This window comes from Cavia porcellus, unplaced genomic scaffold (genome assembly GCF_034190915.1).
Source record: "Cavia porcellus strain 051 isolate PalLab524CR breed Dunkin Hartley unplaced genomic scaffold, mCavPor4.1 scaffold_18, whole genome shotgun sequence".
Lineage (NCBI taxonomy): Eukaryota > Metazoa > Chordata > Mammalia > Rodentia > Caviidae > Cavia > Cavia porcellus.
In genome coordinates, this window is record NW_026947501.1 from 27,020,873 (window position 1) to 27,041,761 (window position 20,889).

The window sequence follows — 20,889 nt, forward strand, 5'->3', positions numbered from 1 at the left end:
GACTAATACCTACACCAGTCCTGGCTTCCCAAGGATTAATTCATCTTTTTCTCTCCATCTACCTGCCTTTACTTTACTTGAAGTAAGGAATCCAATTTGTCAGCATATTTCTATATTTTCACAAAAGTTAGGCCCTTCCATGCTACCCTCCATCCTCTACAAAATCCTGACTTGTGGCTGCCTTTCCTTCCCAGGAATTCGCTCAGTTTCTCTCGAGGGAGCCTGCTCTGGTGAAGCCAACAATCTTCATTTTCAGAACTAGTATTTACACTGTTTATTCAACAGTAGCTAGGGGTAAGGGGATATAGCTCAGTGGCACAGTGCCTGCCTGGCAATCACAAGGTCATGTTTGATACCCAGTACCACACACACACACACAAAAAAAAAAAAAAAAAAAAGACTGGGGGTGTGGGGTGTATGTGGTGGGGATAGAGTAGAAGGAGGCCTGCCCTGCCTCCTGGTGATGAGAGGGCAGGTCCCTAGCTACTCCCAAGGCTGCTTGCTGAAGGCCAGGGAGGAAAAATCAGGGAGCCAAGGAGGCCCTGGAAAACAACCTGGACCCAAGAGACTGGATTCCTGGATGTCAGGTAGCAGGCTTGAGGGAAGCCAGCGTCCAGCCTTAACATTGCTTCTCTGGCTGTGCTGGTGGTACACACCTAAAATCACAGAGGTTGAGGCAGAAGGACTGCTGCAAATTTGAGGCCAGTCTAGGATACGTAGTTCAAGACCAATCTGAACTACATAGTAAAACCTTGTCTCAAAAAACAAAACAAAACAACAACAACAATATTTCTCTGTCCCTATCTACAGGGAAGCCTTTCCTAAGGCAAAACCCAAAGTCCTATTTGTCAAAGGAATCCAGCTACATCTGCCTGTTTCAGGAAAAACTGGGCCATTTGTATTTTATTTTATTTTTGTGGTACTAAGGATTGAACCCAGAGCCTTTACACTGAACTGTGATCACATGTTCAGCCCTTTTTACTTATTTTATTTTTAAAATTTTGAGGCAGGATCTTGTTATGTTGCCCAATTAGGCTCAAACTCAGGATCCTCCAGCTTCAGGTTTCCGGAGTATTGGGATTTCAGGCATGCCACTACGCCTGTCACTTGTTTTTTGTATCAATAGATAACTGACTCTACCCAATTCCCAGATGTCACCATGGGAGCATAGCAGGTGCACACACACAGGTTCATTTTTAAAGAACACAGTCAAATGAGGAGCAAGGAAATAAACTATGATAGGCCTACTTGTGGGGATAAATACTATAGGTCAGTGGTGCTGAAAAAAGGGACACATGTCTCTCCTGTTCGCAGAATGTGTTCATTCACTTCATCCAGTTTAAGGGGTCCTTAGACCTGACTGAGGTTGAGTCTAGACCTTTCCACCAGCTAGGGTGCCAAAGGTCCGTAAGCCTCTGGAGAATACTGAGGCAGACACCCACCCAGCGTTTAGCGTCCCTTTGATCTTTCCTACGACAGTCTGCCCCACTGCAGGTTTATGGAGAAAGGAAATCTTGCATCAGATTTAGAAGGATGAGTAGGTGGGATGAGTGTGCCCAAGCTATAAGCTATTTCCACCATTTAGTATGAGAGAGAGGACAGAAATAACTAACTGCCTTTTGCTCATTCTATCTCTATGCCAGGTCCATAGAACGTTTTCTAGATTAGCAAACCCCTAGGTGGACAAAGGCACAATAGATACAAAGGTGAAATCAGACTGAAATATGTCAAAACTACACATACATAGACTCCGATATTGGGCTGCGCAGGCAGACAGCCACAAAACTGCAGAGATGTGAGTACAAAGGCAATCTCCGCGACAGCTAGTCAATGAACTAAGGGACTGAAATTCGAACTCTCAGGACTGTGTGTGCAAATTCCGAGCCCCTCCAGAGCACTCAACAAGGGGCGGGGCCTCGGGGGCGGAGCTTCCAGGGGCGGGGTCAAGGGTCAGAAAGCGGAGGCGTGCCCAAGATGGCGGCCTCCATGTGCGAAGTGTTCTCTTTCTGCGTGGGCGTGGCGGGTTCGGCCGGGATTGCAGTGGAAGTCCGATTCGTGAGTAGCGCCAAGGTGAGGTCAGGGCGGACTCCGCCTGGAGCCCAGACTTTGTGAGTCCTTGGAGAGAGCCCCAGGAATCCATGTCTAAAGCTTCTTGTACCGCCTGGCCCAGCCCATGCTCGTGTCCAGGGTTCCCTGTCTTGCCTCCGTGCTCAGGCTACCAGACTGGTCGCGCCGTAGATCCCCGTCTCTAGCGTCTTAGTGCACGCCGGGTTTTAGCGGAATCCGGTCCTAAGGCCCTTAGCCTCCTGTGGCTGCTTTAGGCGGAGCTGGGGCCTCGAGGCCTCCTGGCTCAGGCTGAGGGAATTTGCTGCCGAGATCAGGGAGCGGTTGATGGGGGCGTTCAGCGCAGAGGAACTCAGTTGCAGAAAACCATAGGTTCTCAGGGACACTTTATGTGAGATACGGGTGGTAGAATGCGGAGAGACCAGGATTTTATGGTCTTGAAATGTTAAGGAACTTGGGTGAGAACTCAAATGCCGGGCAAGCATTTGAGAGGTTTTAAGCAGCAATGACATGATTTCATCCTTTTTATTATCATGTTATAGAAGAAGAAAGTATAGGATATATATAGTATATTTTCTTTTCGTAGAAGAAAATATAAAATGTATATAAGGAAACTAAAGATAAAAATCACTCATAATCCTATACTTGTGCAAATGTGTATGTCTATTACATCATGTTTTAGAAAGTACTTTTTGGATGCAAGAGTGAATCTTTCAATATCAATAAATGTATTTCGATATCAATAAGCCTATTAATTTTTTGAAGATAGAACAATTTCATATTAAGATAATAACAATACTGTGTATTGCTATCTTCAAAATAATTAATCAGTAAAAGACAGGATGTGAGCCATGCCTAGTGGTGCGTGCCTGCAGTCCCAGCACTCAGGAGGCTGAGCAGGGGGATCCTTGCAAATTCGAGACCTGCCAGGGCTACACAGTGAGCTCAAGGCCAGCCTGAACTGCCTAGTAACACTCTCTCAAAAAGGCAAAAAAAAAAAAAAAAAAAACTGAGAGCAATCTGACTGCAACATGTGTCATCTCATTAATTCTTGGCTGACCTGGCTGGCTAGGCAGCTGTCCCTTTCTCCCGCTCTGTTCCATGGTGTCTCTCTCTTGAAGCAACACACTTGGGAGAGGAAAACTACCCTGTTTCCTTGATCAGAGGTATACAAGTAGCTGCGTTCCCCTACTGGAACCTCCAAAAAACTCTCAAGAGTAAAAGACATTAAAAAAAAAAAAAAAAAAGTAAAAGACATAAACCAAAAAAGATTCTTACAAAAAAAAAAAAAACAGACAATAACGCTAAACTTTTTTTTAATGAACTAAGATCAATTGGTAGTATAAGTGAAATAAATTAGTGTATAAAAACAGTAGGATTTGTAATTTGGAGTATTTGAACTTCCTACTTGCTATTTGTCTTCTATTTTGTACTGGTGCTGTCTCTATATATGCACACACAACCATCATACAGTTATATATATCATATGTATATGATATATATAACATTTCTTATGTAAGAGAAACCATGTTATATTTGAGCTTCTGTCACTTATTTCATTTAGCATTGTTCTCAAGTTGCATCCATTACCAACCAATGTCTTATCTTATGTCAGTGTAGTATTCCATTGTGTATAAATACCACACTCTTCTTATTCATTTATCAGTTGATGGACATATATGCTGTTTCCAAGAACTATTATAAATTGTGCTGTCATAAATATGGGTATGCATAAATCCCTGTAATAGGATGATTTTCATTCTTTTGAGAAGGTACTTAGAAGGGAGATAATTGGGTCAAATGAAATTTCTATTTTGTTTTTTGAGGAATCTCCACACTGATTTCTCTAGTGGTTGCACTAGTTTACAGTTCCACTAACAATGTACAAGGGTTCCTTTTCCCCACATTCTCGTCAGTATTTGTTATTATTATATTACTTGATGATAGCCATTCTTTCTGGGGTAAGATCGTATCTCAGTGTAGTGTTAATTTGCATTTCTCTGCTGAGCAGTGATGATGAGCAGTTTTTCATTGTTTTATTTTTTTATTGGTCATTTGTACTTCTGAGAAGAGTCATTTTGTTTTGGTTTCCCTTTTTTTTTCTTAATTGGGTCTTTGGGAGATCTAATTTTTTTAACTCTCTATATTCGTTAGTTTTGAGACAGGGTCTTGCTGTGTAATTCAGGCTGGCCTTGAACTAGCCAGGCTGGCCTAGGCTGGTCTTGAATTCATGGCAGTCTTCTTGCCTGAGCCTCTTTTGGGATCATAGGCATGTGTGCTACTACCCCCAGCTGTTTATGGACCATTTATGTTGTGTCTTAGTTTTTGTTCTGAGATAAAGGATGTTGGCATTTAAATCCTATGAAGACACCCTTTGTTCTCACTAGCATTATTTGCTTTCCTGCTTTGTCATTTGATATGTGCAAATGGTATTGCTTTGTTCTCTTGGGTGGGGCAGGTACTAGTGAGGTTCAAGAATTTATAATATATAATGTCTGTGTTTATTCTTAGTCCTTGCACAAGATATTAGCTTTCTAGTCATCCATCTTCTGCTGTCAGCGTCTTTGTATTGATCCAATTTCCCCCTGTAGGCTTCCCTTCTGTTATTTCTGCTCTGGAGGCATCTGAAGTGCTATCCTTCTAGAGGAAATCAGCTGTTCTATATCCTTTTTCACCTTAGCTGCTAACATCTCCATCTCCACCCAGAGCTTCTGGTGCTCCCAGGTGGCTCCCAGTGTGATAGGTTTCCATGCCATCACTCCTACTTTGTGGTAATATTTCATCTTTATCTCTAGCTTCTCTCATCTCTTAGTCACCTTCTTCCTTCACTCTTTCCTTCTAACTTCCATCACTTCAGCCACTCCTCTTGCTCAGTTGTCCTGTCCCAGGCTTTTATCATGACACTAGCAGTGGCACATGCCTGTAACCTTAGCTACTTGGGAGGCTGAGGCAGGAGGATTGCAAGTTTGAGGCCATCCCAGACAACTTAGAGACTTAGTAAGAACCTGTTTCAAAATAAAAAATGAAAGGGGCAGGGGATGTAGTTTAATCATAGAGTACCCCTGGGTTTGATCACCAGTACCACAAAAAACCCAAATAAAAACCATAGCTGGTTGCCCTCTCCATATGTACATCTAATCTGCTGTTGGAGAAAATCGTATACCTATATGAACTGGTAACAAGATGGATTATCTTGGACTTTTGCAACTGTATTCATTGAGTGAGATTGGTCTGTGATTTATTTCTTTGTGTCATCTTCATGTTACTCCATGAAGGTCATGTTTGGTTTAAGGTAAAATGATAATTATTTATTGTTTGAAAGTCTGTGAGAACTATCTTATGAAACCATATGGACAAGTGCATGTAGTTGTTTACAGCATTTTACTATTTCTACAGATGTTGACTGGAATGATTTTCAAATATGTACCAACTGTTTCCTAGGGACAGGACCAGTTGGGTCAGAAACCCAAGTAGATCCTGTGAACTACCTGGAATGCCATTCTGGTATACACTAGCCTGAGCTCAGCCTGTTTTACTAGTATGTTTGGGCTTTCTTCCTTTTGAATTATTTTGGACATTTGTAATTTTCTAGAAAACCGTTTAATCAAGATTTTAGAATGTACTACATGGAAGCCAGGTGTGGTAGCACATGCCTGTAATTCCAGCACTTGGGAAGCTGGGGCAAAAGGATTGACACAAGTTTGAGGCCAACCTGGACTACATAGAACCTGTTTTAAAGTATCATAAATAAATAAATAAATAGACAAATGAACAATCTACATGGAACTGGACATGGTTGAACACCAGTAGTCCCAGCATTCTGGGAGGCTTTAGGTAGGAGGATTTAAGTTCAAGCCTAGCCTAGGCAATTTTTAGCAAGTTAGTGAGACTCTGTGTTGGTTGTTTTTCTCTCTTTGCTGAAATGAAACACTGATACCCAAAATGAAGGAAGGAAAAGTTTATTTAGCTTACAGTTTGTGGAGGTTTCAGTCCATACTCAACTAGCTCCAACACAGGGTGGCGTGGTTGAAGGGCAATCATTCATGGCAGCTGCAAAGATCCTAAAGGCAATGAGTACAAAGGGAAGAGCCCACCTCCTTCCCTCGCTTATATTGTATGCCAGCTCCCTGCCCCTGTGTGGATGTAGCGCTCACACTGCCAGTCCCAGCATTAGGCAGCAAACCAATCACAAATGCAAGTCTCAGCCTCCTTCAAAAGGCCTGCCCCCCATGGCTCTATGAGGCTCCAGAGGCACACCATAACATTCTGCCCATGGCTCCCCAAAGATTCATGTACATCCCTTAATGGAAAAGGCATTTAGTTCATCTGTAAGAGTTGCCAAAGTCCTAACAGTTTCAGCATCACTGAAAAGTCCAAGTCCCAAGTCTCCTCCAAGATTTAAGGCAAACTGTTAGCTGAATCCCCCTGTACAAATGAAAACAAAGTAAACACTTCTAATACTCAGTGGCACAAGATAAACATTTTCATTCCAGAAGTTACAAACAGGAGGATACAAAGGATTGAGACAAAGGCCTGTCCAAAAGCCAGGAAGGCAAACATTAAGTCCTGTAGTTCCACTTCTAGTATCTGAAGCAGTCTGGTTGTGAGCTCTAAAAAGCTTGTGTGACTCCATCCCCTCTACACTTGTGATTGTACTCCCACAGTTTCTCTCTGGCTGGCTTTGTTCCCTTTTTGCAGATTTTTTTAGATGATCCATGCTCCTGGCTTTTCACACTACTTGGGTCTTCACTATACCTTCAGCTTCACACTCATAGCTTCACACATTGCCCTCTTAGAGGCGCACTGCCTGGCCTCCCAGGCCTTCTGAAGTTGGAGTGGAAGCCTTTTTGTCCTCAGAACTCTTACATTCTGTATGCACCTAAAACTAGCACCATGTGGATGATGCTGAGGTCTGCTGCCAGCTGGAGCAGTAGCTAGGCTTTCCTCTCTCTTAGCTGTAGGGATTGAGTACCTGGATTGCTGGGCAGCCTGAATCTAATCCTGAGGAAATTTTCTCTGCCACCGCCATTCTGGAACATGATGCTCTTTGACTTTCACCTCAAAGCAAAATCTTTCTCACTTTTGCAGTTTTTTGTTTTGTTTTGTTTTTATTTTTTTGAGACCAGGAATCGAACTCAGGACCATGTGCTTGCCAGAAGGTTCTTATGCTGCTGAGCTGTATTTCTGGCTCTCTACTTTTGTAGTTTTGAGGCTGTAAATGTTTGAGACTTGCTGCTTTTTGTAATGTCATCAGGCTATCTTTTTAATTCTCCTGTTCCTTCTCAGCAATTGAGATTTCCTCAGCCATATTTTTACAGTTCACAGCTTTATTGGAGCTTCCTTTTTGGTCAACTTCACAGTGTTTTAAATCATTCTGCTGGATCTGCCAGCTGCTATAATTCTCAACATAAATCTGGCTAAAAGCCACCAACAGTAGCCATGCCACAGCCTCAACATTAGCATTGAAAGTTTTTCTGCCAGATCACTTAGTCTACCACCCTTAATCTTAGCCTCAGGCAAAGTCCCTGGACATGAGCAAAATGCAAACTTTCTGCCAAGCCATAACACACATCATCTGGAATCCAGCAACCCATGCAGACCTTCCCAGAAGAAACCTCCCGAGCCTTGTCTTTAATGGCAAGATTTCTATCAGCCTTCTGGTTTGAGCTCTGACCAGAACCTCCCATATTGAACAGCCTATGGTGTTGCAGTGCTACTCTTTCAGGCACCGTCTCTGAATCTTTCCAGACTCTCCCCATAAAGCTATTCCCAAAGGCTGTTGAACTACATAGTGAGGTATAGTCATAGCAATGGTCCCACTCCCAATACCAAATTCTGTGTTCGTTACCTTTTCTCTTGTTGCTGTGACAAAATACCTGATGCCCAAAATTAAAGAAGGAAAAGTTTATTTAGCTCACAGTTTGTGGAAGTTTCAGTATGTAATCAGCTGGCTCCAAGGCAGAATGGCATGGCACAGGGGCAGTACTTCCAGAGGGCAAAAGACAGCAAAACAAGAACCAGAAGCAGGGAGAGCAAGCCTCATTTCCTCCCTTATATTGTAAGTAGGCTATTCTCCTTGGGTGGGTATAGCACTCATGCCATCTGCTTGCCATCCTCTTGCACAGGCTGAGGATGTTATAAAGTAAGGACCCTGGTCCCCTGCTGAATCACTTAGTTAAATTTCTGATCTTCTCAAATTGACAGTCAACATCTTAGAACAATAATGGCTTATCCTCTACACCCAGGATGTAGAACCACTGAACCACCTAGTTAAGCTTCTAGAATTTTCAAGTTGACACAATGTATCAACCATAACAGACCTGTTATCAGAATAAAAAATAAAAGGCTGGGGATGTAGCTCAGTGTGAAGGAGCAGGGTTCAATCCCCAGTGCCACACCGGGGATTACTACATGGCTTAGAGTTTTGTGTAATTTTTAAAAAGTTTCTTTCAAAGTAGAAGAATAGTTTTTCTCCTGTCAGTGCTCTTCCCTGATTTTTTTTTTTTTTTTTTTAATCACAGAATATTGCTTGTAGCCCAGGCTGACCTGGAACTCAAGTCCTGGGATAAATGGCACGCACCATCACACCCAGTCACACTTCTTGACATGAATGTTTTGGGGATGAGTGGATGTATAAAAGGAACAACTCTGATTCTTTTCCTGAATTTTTTTCCCTTAGTACTGATGTATGTTTCACCCCCCACCCCATTTTTCCCTTTTTGATTTTTTTTTTCTTTTTGAGATAGGGTCTCACTGTGCAGTTCAGGCTGGCCTTGGGTTCACTTTGTAGCCCAGGGTGGTCTTGAGTTACAATGATTCTCCTGTCTCAGTCCCCAAAGTGCTGAGATTACAGGAGTGTGCCACCACACCCTGCTCCCTTTTTGATTTTGATTACTAAGTATTTTCTCAATTTGGCCCTCCAGAAGAGGAAGAAGGATATTTATGTATTTATCCAGTACTGAGATTTGAAAATTTCATTTTGCCAGTTTGGATTTCAGAGACCACAAAATGTGGGGGTTGGGCTTCCAGGAAATCAGTCAAGGTGCATTTGTGGCTTTGCTGGCTTTGTTCACCTGTCCCATTCTCCTGTTAGTGTTGTTCACAGAATTCAGATTTTTGTGACTCCTGGGTTGCTTAGGGCCTATCCTGGTCTATACATTTAGGTTTTCTGCTCTAGGTTTGCAAGGGGCCCCATCTTGCCAGAGTACCAGTGCTAAAAAGACAGTACTTGAGAAAGTCATAGTGACAGGGCGTTTTTACTGCTGTGTTAAGCAATTTTCTTTTTGCCCTTTGTTTTGGCAGCTCAGTATTGTTAGGGGCACTGCTGTCTTCCCTAAGTGAGCAGGGGGATCAAGTGCCAGCAGGGCCAGTAACTGCATGGGTCCTGAAGCTGACTCTTGAGTCTGGCACAGTTGAGACGGGGCAGTTCAGAGACTGTTTACTCATTGTTCATCATGATGTACACAGTGTTATATATATGAGAGAGAAGAGAGAGGGTGAGTTAGACCAGTGCTTCTTAAACTTTAACATGTATAGGAAGCTTCTGAGAAGCCTGGTAAGATCCAGATTCTGGTTCAGCTGGTCTGGAGTAGGGCCTAAGATGCAAATATCCCAAGTGATAACTGCTGTTGCTAGTCATGTACCTCAAACTGAGTAGTAAGGAGCTAGAGCTCATGAGATGCCTGTGCTATATCACTGAATCTTGGAAACTACCTATTAGGTGTTATCATACTTCTCATATGGGAAATGGTGTAAAGAAGTGACTCATTTGGCTCACAGGTTCACAGAAAATTAACATTAAGGCTGGTGCGAGGATTAGCTCATTAATTTTATTGCAACTCTTTTTCTTGGTTACTTTTCTCTCCTGCTGAGACAAAGTAGTTGACGCCCAAAATGAAGGAAGGAAAGGTTTATTTAGTTTATAGTTTTGGGAGGTCTAAGTCCATATTCAGCTGGCTCTAAGGCAGGGTGACATGACTAAGGAGAGCCATTCATGGAAGCCACAAGTGACAAGAGCAAAAAGGAAGAAGCATCCCTATTTCCCTCCGTTATATTGTGTGCTGGCTACTCACCGCGATGGATGCAGCACTCACACTGCCAGTCCCAGCATTAGACAACAAACCAATCACAAACACTAGTCTCAGCCGCCTCTATAACTATGAAGCATGGGGAGCCATCCAAACACAAGCCATAATGTTCCACTTCTGGCCCCACCAAAGACTCATGCACATCCTTTATACAAAATATATGTAGTCCATCTGCTAGAGTTACCAAACTCCAACAGTATCAGTTTAAGTTCCAAGTCTCCTGCAAGATCTAAGGCAAACTCACAGCAGTAACCCCTCATACAAATGAAAACAAAGCTAAATATTTCCAACATAAATGGCACAAGATAAATATTACCATTCAAAATGTACAAACAGGATACAAAGAATTGGAATCAACACAAGTCCAATATCCAGAAGGGTAAACATTAAGTCCTGGAGTTCACACTCTGCATCTGAAGCAGTCTGGTTGTGAGCTGCAAGGTTTGAGTGACCATCCTTACATCACTTCTGGTGGTTATGGCTCCCAGGACTTCTCTCTTAGGCCTGCTATGTTCCCTTCTTCCAGGTTTCCTTAGATGATCCACACTCCTGGCTTTTTCTTTTTTTTTTTTTTTTTTTTGGTCTTTTTCGTTTTTATCGGTACCAGGGATCAAACTCACGACTGCCTGCTTGCAAGGCAGGCGCTTATGCCGCTGAGCTAAATCTCTAGCCCCAACTCCTGGCTTTTTCAAACTTCTGAGTTCTCCGTTGCACCTTTGGCTTCACACTCACAGCTTTACACATTGCCCTCTTTGGGCACACTGCCTGGCCTCCTATGCCCTCTGAAATGAGGTGGAAGCCCTTTTAACCTCAGAACTTGTGCCCAAGGTCTGCTGCTAGCTGAAGCAGTAGCCAGGTTTTCCTCTCTGTTGGCTGTAGGGACAAAGAGCCTGGATCACTGGACACTCTGAACCTGATTGTGAGGAACAGATTTTCTATGCCAACTCCATTCTGGAGCCTAGTGTGGCCACCACCATTTTGGAAGCCTATGTGGCCATTACCACCATTCTGGAACATGGTGCTCTGAAACTTTCTCCTCCAAGCAAGGTCTTTCACTTTTGTAGTTTTGAGGCAGCAAAGGGTGGAGACCTGCTGCCTTTTCCTGTGATGCCTGCAGGGCATCTTTTCTATTCTCCTGTTCTTCTCAGCAATTGAGATCTCAGCTCTATATTTGTAGTCCATACCTTTACTGGAGTTTCCTTTCTGTTCAAACTCACAATGTTTTAAGTCACCCTGCTGTGCTCTTTGCTCTTGATTTGCAACATAAATCTAGCTAAAAGCTCCCAGTAATAGCCATGCTACCATCTCAACATTTGATTGCTTTGAAATTTCTTCTACCAGAATAATCAGTCCATCCTTAATCTTAGTCTCAGGCAAAGTCTCTAGACACAAGCAAAATGCAGACAAACTTTCTGCCAAGTCATAACACACATCTTCTGGAGTCCAGCAGCCAATGTAATTCTTCTTCCCAGCAGAAACCTCCTGAGTCTAGTCTGGCAGGCTTTCTGTCAGCCTTCTGGTCTCCCATACAGAACAGCCTATGGTGTTCCAGCACTACTCTTTCAGGTGACATGTCTGAACCTTTCCAGACTCTTCCCACAAGCCATTACCAAAGCTCTTGAACCACAGGTCAGGTACAGTCACAGCAATGACCCCATTCCACTGGTACCAAATACTGCCTTGGTAACTTTTCTGTCATTGCTGAGACAAATACTTGACACACAAAATGAAGGAAGGAAAAGTTTATTTAGCTTACAGTTTTTGGAGGTTTCAGTCCATACTCAGCTGGCTTCAAGGCAGGGTGACATAGCAAATGGGCAACCATTCATGGAGGCCACAAGTGACAAGAGCAAAAAGGGGAAAAGGGAAAAAGCATGCCTGTTTCCCTCCCTCTTATTGTGTACTGGCAACCCACCCCTGGGCAGGTGCAGCACTCACACCACCCTTCCCGGCACTAGACAACAAACCAATCACAAACACTAGTCTCAGCTGTCTCTATATCTGTGAGGCTTGGGGGCCATCCAAACACAAGCCGTAACACTTCACAAACTTGTTTGGTTGCCAGGTGCTATGCTACCATAGATGCTGTAACTTGCTGATCAAGGAAAGAGGCTTTTCTCCAAACTAAGCTTACTTCCCCACAGGTATAGGATTTCTCTGCAACTCTGAGCAGCAGCACTATTGCTGGGAACTTGGAGGGTTGTAAGGGTTGGGATTGGGCATAGAGGGCTGCTCTGTCATTGTCATTAGTAGCTCCTGCTACAGGAGGCCTCAATCTGCTGGGGTGTTAAGCTCTATTTTAGCCATGTTAAGAATTCTCTGAATGGTCTGACACACAGTTGCTGTTGCAGCTCCTTCCGCTGCCAGGCTCCAAATGGGTGGAAAAGTGCATCTGAAAGGAGGTCAGAGCCACTTTCTAGGGCAGGAAGTTATCAGGTTGCAGAGCATTCACTCTGAACTCTTAGGCATCTGCTAGGAGGAAGGCCTGTGAGTGTGAGTCTTGGTGGCCTTCCAGGAGCTCTTGGAGGTCTGTCTTCTGACCCTTCTTATGGCCATCCCATTCTTTTTGTTTTCTCTCTCTGTTTAGGGAAAGGGACTGTTTGCCACACAACTGATCCGGAAGGGAGAAACGATCTTCGTGGAAAGGCCCCTGGTGGCTGCACAGTTTCTCTGGAATGCACTTTATCGCTACCGAGGTGAGCACATCTCATCTATTCCTCATGGCTGCTGAGCCCTGTCACTTTTGTGTATAAAAGACAACTGCATACACTGTACTAACTGATGTCTCTGGTACTCTGGGTGTTTGGAGCCACTGCAGAGCTGCCTGAGAATCATACCTCTGTCCACTCTCTGGTGTTAGGGGCAGTGTTTTTGCAGTTAACAGGCTCCTCTGACGTGATTCCTAGGGGAGGACTGCCTCTCAGGCAGAACTCAGAGCCCCACAGTCTGAGTCTGATTGAGAAGCAGGAGGAGTTAGAAAGAGGTGCCAGGGAGTTCTCGAGAGGAGGAGGGGTCATTTGTTTTTGGATGCATGTGAAACTCATTCATTCACATCATTAAAGTAGTCATTCATGCTCCAGACTTGTATGGAGCACCTGTTTTGTGCCAGGCACCATTCTAGTTGGAGGGGTGGAGGGGGAAATAGTAGTGTGAAAGGAGATGAGGCCTAGCTCTTGGGACAGTTACATTGTGTCTGGCTTTCACCCTTAGCCTGTGACCACTGCCTCCGGGCTCTGGAAAAGGCAGAGGAAAATGCCCAGAGGCTGACTGGGAAACCAGGCCAGGTTCTCCCTCACCCAGAGCTATGTACTGTGCGCAAGGACCTCCACCAGAACTGTCCCCACTGCCAGGTGAGCATCTCAGGGGAATGCACTTGAAAGGGGATAGATGAGGAAGGCCTTAGTTGAAGTTCTCACTGAGGAACAAGGGCCCAGACAGGGCTGGTTATAACCCTCAAGAACCCTGATTGGGGGGTGGGGTATAACATTGAAAGGACTCAGAAATTGTTTGTTCCGTCCTTCTTGTTCCAGTTCTGTTGTCTAGTAAAGGGGCTTCGTGGGAGCTTGCCTTCTTCTTGGGGCAGGGACTCTCCTCTCTACCTGAAAATTTCTCTTTTTTCTATGATTGTAACTAGTCTAGGTTAGGTACTCTTCCCACATGCCTTCAGAGCATCCTGTTTTTTTACCGCATGATTCCTGGGCTCTTGCTCAGAGGCTGTTGGGGGAAGAAATGCAGTTAGGGTAGGCGAGTGCTTCATGGGATGTCTGTGAGTTGCTCTCTTCACCCCATGGCCAGATTCTAGGGCATTGACCTTTGTCTCACCAAACAGGTGATGTACTGCAGTGCAGAATGTCGGCTGGCAGCTGCGGAGCAATACCACCGGGTCCTGTGCCCAGGCCCCTCTCAGGATGACCCCCTGCATCCTCTTAATAAGCTGCAGGAGGCATGGAGGTAGGTTTCTTCCTCTTCTCTTTATCTTTCCCTCCTGGCGTACCTGCCTAGGCTTAGCATATGTTGCCAACTTTCTTATTACCATCCTGCAGATATTTCTTTCATTCTTAGGGCTAAATAGAAGACATATCAACCAATTCTCTACCTTAAATCTGGGCCACCAGTTCCACCATCTTCTGTGCTTTACAGTTTCCAGAAAGAGCCCATACAGATGCAAAATCTACCTAAGTGCTGCCCAAGTCCTGCCTCTTTTGGTAGTTGATGGAAAGTGGTAGAGTTTTTCTGTAGCATTCAGACTGGGCTTCCTAGAGCTCAGCTATTAAGGAGGGAATTTCAAGGCCAAACTGCTCTTTTTTTCTTTCCCTAGGAGTATTCACTACCCACCTGAGACTGCAAGCATCATGCTCATGGCCCGAATGGTGGCCACAGTGAAGCAAGTAAGACCACCTGACTCTTCCAGGGAAGATGACTGGCACACTCAGCCATGGGTCTTGTCTCATATCGGAGCCCTGGCTTAGATGCACAGTTACTTCTGGGCTTCCCAAAGGAAAGATGCTAGCTGTGTACAATCTTAGCTAAATAAAAAGGGTATGGGGAGCCAGGGTTCATTTTGCAAGTAAATCTTATAGGAAGATGTGTCTTGCAGCATTTGATTTATAAGCACCACTTTTTCCAGATTCTTTCTCTCACATAGAGTGATAAAAGCTATTCTAACCCTCTTCTATTTCATATTGTGGATCCTTAGCCTAGTTTCCTGTTTTCCAAGTGTTTTGAATTGGTTAGTTTGGCCCCTGCAGGAGCCATGGTTGAGTGTGGGCAGTATAGGGTGTCAGTCTCAGGCAGAGGCAGGGAAGCCCATGTGAGGTGATGGTTCTCTGAAGGCAGGGACTTTAGAAAGAGACTGTCTATCCCACATGGATGGGGGTGCCATTAAGGAGGTAGGTGTGTCCAAGATCCTTAAGTACATTTGTCTTCTACAGGCCAAGGATAAGGACCGTTGGATCAGGCTTTTCTCCCAGTTCTGTAACAAAACGGCCAATGAAGAGGAAGAGATTGTCCACAAACTCCTGGGGGACAAATTCAAGGTTAGTTCTCCCTTGCCCCGTCTCCACCCCTCACCCTTCCCAAATAACCTGGGAGACGGTGGCCACTTATGGGAAACTACATTTCATCTTTTCCAAGCCACAGAAAGGGATTAGAACCAGGACACCTTAAAATGATCAGAGGAATTACTTCCTGCCACTATTTAATTTCATGATGTAATGTACAGCTAAAATTGGGAAGCAGAGGGCTGGGGATATAGTTCAGTGGCATAGCACCTACCTGGTAAGTACAAGGTCCTGAATTTTGATTCTCAGTACCAAAAGAAAAAAAAAAGTTGGGAAGTTGGCGGGTGGGGAGCGCTTGGATACCCTATGTTGAGAGTGATCTTCACATTGTCTGAGAATGCAAGACTCTTGTTAGAGGGTGCAGCAGGCAAGTCAGTTATAATGAAGAATGGAGGGCTGCAGGTCCACACAGTTAGCTGTCAGCCCACCCGAGTGCCCATTCCCACAATACAGACTTGCAATGAGGACAGCACATTTCCATGGGGAGCTGCCTGAAGGCAGAGACATCTGTGGGTAAGGCATGCTTCTAGAATGGGCATACCTGTGCTGAATTCAAGAGGAAAATAAGGAAGAGCTTAGTTGGTTTTGAGGCCAAGTCAGGAGGATAACAAAGGTAGTGAAAACAAATGTCCTAAGCCAACCTGCATCAGCCTCACTGGTACAAATGCTAGAAAACAAGAAAGTTTAGGTTCATTACCCTGGGTTGAAGGTCAGCAGACTGCCAAAGCTCTTTTGAGATAAGGACTCTGAGGCCTTTTTTTGGCTCCAGGAAAAGCTCAGTCTGCACAGCAGGCCCTTTTTCCTTCCCTCACCTGATATTCTGGTCCTACCTGGATGTCCAGGGATGCAGGTCTTTCCCTACTTCCCTTCACCAGGGTGAACTAGAACTTCTGCGGAGACTCTTCACAGAGGCTCTCTATGAGGAAGCACTCAGCCAGGTGAGTGTGGGGAGATTGGGGCCACCACCTCCTGGTTACCTCACTCCCCAGGAGCAACTGGGTTTCTCCTGGGACAGCAGAGCCAACGCTGGCTTGGTTTTTTGGAGTTGGGATGTGGCAGAAGCTTACACGTTTTCCTGAACAGAGCCATAGCAGAAAGAAAAGCAAGTGATTAGAATCCCAGTGCTCAGCTCTTCTCTTTCTCTCCCACAGTGGTTCACTCCAGATGGATTCAGGTCTCTCTTTGCCCTTGTTGGGACCAACGGACAAGGAATTGGGACCAGGTTAGGAGAGAATGTTCCAGAGCTATTAGATTGTCCCTCAGGGTTCAGTTGGGAGGTTGACTGAGGAAGGTGGGCACACCTTCTTTCAAGCCTTGGGTGGGGCTGGGTGTGATTTTGGCCAGAGTGCTGAACTGGATATGGTAGGGGGAGTCCAGTGGAGAAGAGTTTGTTCCTAAGAGCTTTGATCTGTTGGGGAATTGGGGGCCCCACCGTGAAGAAAGAATCGGGGTGTGGTGGGAGCCCCTTCTGCCTGGGCTTAATTTGCCCTGTCATTTGAGGCTTCTTCTTTCCAAACATGGGCCGCCTGGGAACCCCAGCTCCTTGAGCCAGTGGGTCCATGCCTGTGATGCTCTAGAGCTGAAGCCTCAGGACCGCGAGCAGCTGGATGCCTTCATTGACCAGCTGTACAAGGACATCGAGGCAGGTTGGTGAGAGGGGGTCATAGCCTTGCCCAACTTTGGAGACACCCTTAGTCAAAAGGTGGACACAGTCATTCTCAGGAAGCTCTGAGTTAATGGTGGGGAAAGTCATCCCTTTGTACCTATGGGCAGCTTCAGATCTGTCCACAGGACACATGCTTGAGAAATGGCCCAGAGATCCACCCAGAGGCTCCATCCTGGGAGGAGGGGGAGTGCCGGACAAATAGGGTGATGTTGCAGACAGAAGAGCAAGCTTGTGCTTCAGAGAAGCAAGTTTCGGTAAAGTGGTAGGGCCTGAGTATGTTAGTGTGGTGGGGTGGCAGGACAGTGGAGCTGGTGTTTTTCCTCACCAGCCTAGTTTCCTTCTACCTATAATATAATATGGGTGGAACAATGTCTGCATGTTACTATTTTATAGCTACCGGCGAGTTCCTTAACTGTGAAGGGTCTGGCCTCTTCGTGCTTCAGAGCTGTTGTGAGTCGTGGCACTGGGTAGGGGTGGGGGTAGACTGGACCCTTGCTGGGTAGCCTCATAGCCATGAGGCTTTTTTCAGTTTTCTTAGGTGGCCCTTCTAGGCTGGCTGGATTGAATCTGGGTGTGGGATTAGACCTGAGTTTCTTTGGGGATTCCCTTAGGTGACTTCGCTTCATTTTTTTTCCTCCATTTAATTTCATTTAATTTATTCAATTGCTTTTACTTTTTTTTTTTTTATGGTGCTAGGGATGTTTGGTCCAGAGCCAGACATATGCTATGTAAGTGCTCTGCAACTGAGCTATACCCCCAGTCACCTGCTCAGCTTTAATAGATGCTTACATATGAAACAATGTGCCAGGCCCTGGCTAAGACCAGAGATTGATGTCTCACAAAGGAAAATTTGGGCTTTGCGGCATCACTGTCCAGTGGGGTGTGTTAAGGGAGCATTCAGAGAGTCCAAGAGGCCTGAGGGTACTGGGGAGAGGGAGTACGGGTGAGAAGGCCAGTCTCGTCAGCACTTGACTGGGAGGGCCAGAGTTAGCTCTACCAACTGCCTTTACCAGATCTCAGCACTTGCCCCTTGGTTTTCTCATGTATTTCCCTTTCTGCCAGGCTCCAGGGAGGGTTCTCAGAGGGCCCGAGTTAGCCATTACCTTACATCTAGTAGCAGACAGGATTGAATTGGGTTGTATAATATGGGCAACTCTTCAGAGCCCTATCTGTTCTTAATGAGACAATGAGAACATAACTCAGAATGAATGGCCAATCTTGAGAGGTTGGAGTGGGCAGTGATGTGTGAGTGCTTTTATGCCTGTGTTCTGCGGTCTTCAGAAAAGAGCACTGGATGGGGAGGCAGGAAACCTGGGGTCTGATACCTACTCAGCCCTGCCAGGATTCTGAGAACAGGAAAAGAAGGAACTCACAGTGCTCTGCAGAGTTGAGATGATGATGATAACAATAATTAATACTATTATTAGTTAATAATATTCTTTACCTGCCTCTTATGACCTAGGTAACCACAGCTGTGTCCCCAATGCAGAGACCTCCTTCCCAGAAAACAACTTCCTTTTGCATGTCACCGCCCTGGAGGATATTAGCCCAGGAGAGGTGAGGTGGGCTAGGGCTGCAAGGGTTGTTGTAGACAGTGGGCCTGGTAAGTTCTCTCCAGGGATTAGGAACAGTGGTGGCTAGAGCCTCTTAAGGTCAGGATCTTGGAGACTTCTCACATTCCTTAGGTCCTGAGTGTTTGCCCTTAGGTATATTCTAATCCCACCCTGCTTCAAAAAACTCCAGAAAGCTTCAGAGCAGTGTTTGAGGGACAGCTGTGTGCCCAGATTCCTGTCCCCAGCCACCTATTGATCAACAGATCTGCAGATTCTAAGAAAGTGGGAGGTAGCTCTTTGTGGCTTGGTCTGGGGGGAGCTGGTGTGGTTTGGGTGTCCTGGCTATGAATGCAGTATACAGAGCACGTAGAATCACACCAGGGTAACCTCTGAGCCTAGCTACAGACCTTGGCCACTGACTGGCTTTCACCATGCCCCAAAGCCACCTGGAGCCTCCCTTCTGTCTCTGATGCTGGTTGTTGAAACTTCAGTGCCTGCCTGCTGAAGCCATGGGAGGTGAATTGGGGTAGCCTGTCCTCCACTGAAGGGCAGCTCAGGCCTGGCTCCCAGGACATGGACTGTGATTGGAGACAGGGCAGTTGTTGGTGGAGCCTTCGCCTGTCTAAGGGAAGGTACATCATCTAGTTACTCTAATCCAGTCTGTCCGAATATGAGACCTCTGTCTCTCCTCTGTCCTACAGGAAATCTGTATCAGCTACCTAGACTGCTGTCAGCGGGAACGCAGCCGCCACAGCCGCCATAAGATCCTCAGGTGCCACCTGGGGACATGGTTGGGCAGCTGGGCTCAGGGGCCTTTCATCCTGTGGCTGCCTGACTTTTCACCCTCATCATCCTCCCACCTGCAGGGAGAACTATCTGTTTGTCTGTTCCTGCCCCAAATGCTTGGCAGAGGCTGATGAACCCAATGTGACCTCAGAGGAGGAGGAAGACGAGGAGGAGGAAGGAGAGCCAGAAGATGCAGAGCTAGGGGATGAGATGACTGATGTGTGAGGTTGCCCTCCCTGGAAGGGGCCCTGCCCCAGACCCTGCCAGAAGAGGAGCCTTTCCCCCAGAGAAGAGGCTTGGAAGAAACTCCCCATTACCTGCTTTCCCCCTTCCAGCACTCTGCCAGAGCGTGAGACGAGGGCTGCATCCTAGGCCCTAAGCACTGCTGCTGAGTTGCTCCGGCCCTGTGCCATCACCGAGCCTTCCAGAACTGACCTCCCTTGAGTTTACTCCATGTAGGTGTGAGGGGGTTGGAACCAGGCTCTGGGCCTACCAGTGTTTCTTAGTCCACACTCACCTGTCCACCAGAGGCTTCTCCCCTCATCTGATTATTGGCTTATTTTGAGGGGTAACAGTGGCATATCTCATAGCACACCAGTATCATTGAAGTGGGAATGGCAGGTGTGATGCTTCCCTATCTCACACCTGCCACAGCTGTAGCTGATAGGATGAGCCAGAGGATACAGGCAGAAAGGAGGATCTGGGCCTCCAGAGCACCTTCCTTCAGGCTGGCTGCCAGGGAACACTAGACCAGGGACATTTCCCCTCCTGTCCAGTTCTCACACTTTGGACATCAGGAGAAGTGGAGATTAACCCCTTCCCTAGATACCAGAATCTCTGTACCTCGTGCCTTGACTCCTAGGCCCTGGCACAGTAGCAGGCCCCATGGGGTATGGAAGAGGCCTTTGCCTTCCTCAGGAAGGGCTCATTGCCCTTTCTTACACCTTCTTCCTACTGAAAGTTCTAGCAGTCTGGCTGTGACATGTAGGATGACAGGCCTGTGTTCCTTGGTTTAGGATGTTCGAGTCTTCCGAGACCTGTTAACATGGGCCAGTGAAGGGCTCTCCATCTTTAGAGTTTCCACAGGGAACATTGAAGTCTTCCAGAAACCTAAAGGAGCTAGGTTAGATACTTGGCAGTTAGCCATGACTGTCCCTTCCTTCCCCCAGATAAGCATTTCTCATTCCTGGGTTGGGTGCTATGGGCATCACAAGCATCACAACCCAGTTTCTTCCTGCCTACCTTCCTTGAGGGGCCATCCCATCATCTTTCTTAGTGATCCCAGGGAAAACAGGTACCCCCTTCAGACCCTTCCCTGGCCATGGAGCCACGTGGGACCTGACCATCTGGCTCCCTTGCTTGCTGGGTCTTTGTTCCTTCACAGCAGTCAGCGCCCTCTCTGCTATACCTGCCCACTTCCTCAATAAAGTATGAGTGGCGACAGGCCTTTGTAAGTTTGTTTTGTAGAGAATGGCTGAACAGGGCTTCCAGCAGTCATACGGGTTGGTACAGAGGGACACAAGTTAGATGTGATGGCAGGAGATGGGAGCTAGTTTCCCCAGCTATGTTCATCTCTCAGCTCTGTGCAGGTGTTCCTAAAATCAGAATAAACGTCCTCCAAAGCCTGGTTTTGATCCTAGGAGCTAGGCTACAAGATGATTCATCTCCTCAAG

At 46.0% G+C, this 20,889-nt stretch overlaps 1 protein-coding gene across 1 annotated transcript; it reads left to right on the top strand.

Moving 5' to 3' along the window:
- Positions 1–89: 89 nt before the first annotated feature.
- Positions 90–20,659, top strand: Smyd5 (SMYD family member 5). Its single transcript, XM_003468998.5, has 13 exons — positions 90–2,070; positions 12,739–12,847; positions 13,362–13,501; positions 13,981–14,102; positions 14,470–14,539; positions 15,083–15,187; positions 16,087–16,149; positions 16,363–16,433; positions 16,751–16,857; positions 17,271–17,327; positions 18,340–18,434; positions 19,132–19,202; positions 19,297–20,659. Exons 1-13 carry the CDS (start codon positions 1,975–1,977, stop codon positions 19,439–19,441), a joined length of 1,251 nt encoding a protein of 416 aa, XP_003469046.2. The 5' UTR covers positions 90–1,974; the 3' UTR covers positions 19,442–20,659.
- The last annotated feature ends 230 nt before the right edge of the window (positions 20,660–20,889 follow it).